This window comes from Plectropomus leopardus, unplaced genomic scaffold, assembly GCF_008729295.1.
Source record: "Plectropomus leopardus isolate mb unplaced genomic scaffold, YSFRI_Pleo_2.0 unplaced_scaffold20669, whole genome shotgun sequence".
Taxonomy (NCBI): Eukaryota; Metazoa; Chordata; class Actinopteri; order Perciformes; family Serranidae; genus Plectropomus; species Plectropomus leopardus.
The window spans coordinates 1-3,139 of NW_024622349.1; the positions used below are offsets into that span (position 1 = coordinate 1).

General features: G+C 33.6%; 1 protein-coding gene across 1 annotated transcript; it reads right to left on the reverse strand.

The window, feature by feature from the left end:
- Nucleotides 1-11: 11 nt before the first annotated feature.
- mrpl42 (mitochondrial ribosomal protein L42) lies at nucleotides 12-2,226 on the reverse strand (the record flags this gene model as incomplete). The annotated part of the gene is made up of 3 exons (XM_042515713.1): nucleotides 2,116-2,226; nucleotides 1,654-1,717; nucleotides 12-162 (listed from the first exon to the last, which is right to left on the reverse strand). Coding segments are annotated over exons 1-3 (294 nt in total), but the record flags the coding sequence as incomplete, so codon positions are not given.
- Between the last annotated feature and the right edge of the window lie 913 nt (nucleotides 2,227-3,139).

Consider the following 3,139-nt stretch of genomic DNA (forward strand, 5'->3'; position numbering starts at 1 on the left):
AATAGTGCAACAATAAAACTCATTAAGATCATGTGAAAACTGACACTTTGACATTTGAGGCTACAAATCACTCTTACCTGGGTAAGCTCATAGGGAACGTCCACAGTGGGATGGTAGCACACTATGGTTTTCCCATCGGACGTCACACCAATTTCCACATTACTACATCCAAGGAAATTGAAGGTTATTGTCCTGATCACAAGCATATATTTACAATGAAGCATGTTTAACAGTAACATTCTGTAACATTTAGATAAATACTCAAAACATTTTTATGTTTCTTTTGCATTTATGTGATTCACAATCACTGTAATAATTTGCAGACTTTACACCAACAAGCCAAGTACATGGTGCGCATGGATAACTTCAAAAGCTGACAGCACTGGATTTACACAGCAAAACCAAATATGACCTACAAAATAGCGTTGTTAAAAATATCAATTTACCGTTATATATCCATTGTAACATTTGAAATGGTGTCTGGCTTATCGTCTGCAGCATCGATACACCTGTACCTGCTGCACCTTCTTGCTCTCTCTGATTGTTTATGTTCTGTTATTCTGCTGCTCTCCACTGTTAATCAAGTAAAAGTAAAGTTGTTGTTGTCATGATGGTTGTTTTCACTATCTTTTATTGTAAATTTTTAAAAAATGCCCAAAAAATGATATTGAACATTAGTATTTATTTTTCAAAGTATTAGATTATAGCTGGAAATTCCAGTATTGTGACAAAAATACAACAAAATACTGAGAATTTATTGCCGTGATCGCAAGAATATATTTAAAATGAAGCATATTTAAGCTTAACATTCTGTAATATTTAAATAAATACTACAAAATACTGAGAAGCTCTGATAAACAAGGTGCAATTTTGCACAATCTACAACTTCACCTTTCATTTAGTGTAATGATAGTGGTTAGCTCAAAGGTACTTCTCATTTTTCACTATAGTTGCAGTTGTTTAAATGTGGATTAGATCCATAATTTCTTTTTTTTAAAGCCTTTATTCAACCAGGAAAAACATCTTGAAATTAAGAATCTCTTTTTAAAGACAGTCCTGGTCAAGACAGGCAGAAACATAAATCACAGACGGACAACACTGAACAAAAAATACAAAATCGAAATATGCATCTCAAAAGCAAGTGATACAAAACACGAAAAAGTCACTACAAGAGATGACTAAAAAGTATGTTACGATGTGCTATAAGTGAACCATTAAAAATTGGAAAAATTAAGACCAGCTAAGATATGCCCTGACATCGCATAAAGAATATGACATACAAAAGTCCTGCAACAGTGCGTCGAAACAGCACAGAGGAACCAATGCCTGCAGCTTCTGCAGTAGATTCCACATATACTGCTAATTACTAATCTCGAAGTCAAACAGTTAACCTAGATAAAACCTACCACAGCTGAAGGTATAAGAATCTGAACTTTTTTAACATCTAGCAACCACATCCAGATTTTATGGCAAGAAGAACAGCTTAATGTACTATTAACTGATAATGTGTGTTATAATCTATTTACCATTTGTGGCCGTGTATGTTATTGTTATTGTTTAGCTCTCCAGTGAAATTGTGATGTAATATGGCAAACCTCCTTATAATCAAAATGCTAATAAAATCATGTTCACCTATATCTAATATCAACATACCAGTTAGGGCTGTCAGGTGAAGGACCTGTGACACTGGACTTCTGTCGCACAGACACCAAGCATGCTGCAACAGAAAAACAAGTGAGACACACAGATAATGTGAAATTTACAAATTTTTAATTAAACATTTAACTTCGTAGCTGGAATTCATTAATTACATTCATAACAGTTGATGATATCTATGTTACACTCTGTAAATAGTCAATAGTGGATTGACGCCTCTCTCGGAAAACCCAAACATAGGACCAACAAGTCATGAAAACTGATAACGATTATTTTTGTTTTTATTCACAGAAAATACGGTTTCGACGGTGACAACACGACTGCTAGCCAAAACATTTTCTCAAGGTTAGCCTCGGTTAGCTTGAATTCCCCCCGCCTTGGCGTTAACGATGATTAACGGTGAACTGATACGACCTCAATCTAAAACCTAGTAAAGAAAACACGAAAAACTGAACTTACATTGCGCATGCCGCTGAGTGGTGCCCGCAGAAAGTCGCGTTAATAGACTGTGTATTTTGCACAAGCGACCCGCCGCCATGCTCCCTTATTTTCGACTGTGCACCACTTTAAGAGTTCCGTCGTAGCACTCTACTCACTCACCTTTGGTTCCACGTCTCAGACGACCAATAGTCATAACAAGTGGCGCATAAACCATACGCTTAAACAACCTGTTCACTACGTGTGTATCTTTTTTTATAGCTGTATTTGATCCAAACATACTTGAGAGTTTGTATGGAAGCAAATAAAAGACAAAAGTAATTTCATTTTTCTATGGCCAGTGAAAAGTTCATATTGAAATGTAATCACTTCTAAATTAATTGAATTGAAACATTTATTATAAATGTAGCTTGTATTAATATACTTTACATTTAAACCCATGTATTAGAATTAATTTGTTCTGAATTTACCCCTTTGAAATGAAAAAAAAAAAAGACAATTCTAGATTTGCAATTTCACACTTATGTTTTTTCAGATACCATTAAAAAAATAGATTCAGGTTGTTTCAGTGTAATTGGTCAAATACAGATCTAAATATTTAGGTTGATTTTTTTTTTTTCGAATAGCAACATTCAGGGTACCTAGAACAGGATCAACAATGTGTAGGTACAATCCAATGTACATAAAAAGTATAAACTGGATGATTTACTGGAGCAAACAAATTTGATTGATGTTTTCATGCTTTTTTTTTTTCCAAAAATTTCACTTGAATTTACAGATTGGAATTTAAACATAGTGAAACTATATTAAAATTCAGCTTTGGAAACTGCAAATGAAGAAATATTTTTAAAAAGTGCACTTAAGTGCAGTGTGTCAGTTAAGATACACAGTTTTGAAAGCAAAAAAAAATTTAAAAGGTATAACATCATAGGTGTTTAAATTTCAATGTTAATATTCCATGTCTGTTAAAATTCAAATATCTTTTTTTTTTTTTGCTCCGACAATTTTGTCCACTCATTTTGCAGAGGTGAATAATGTGCTGTAC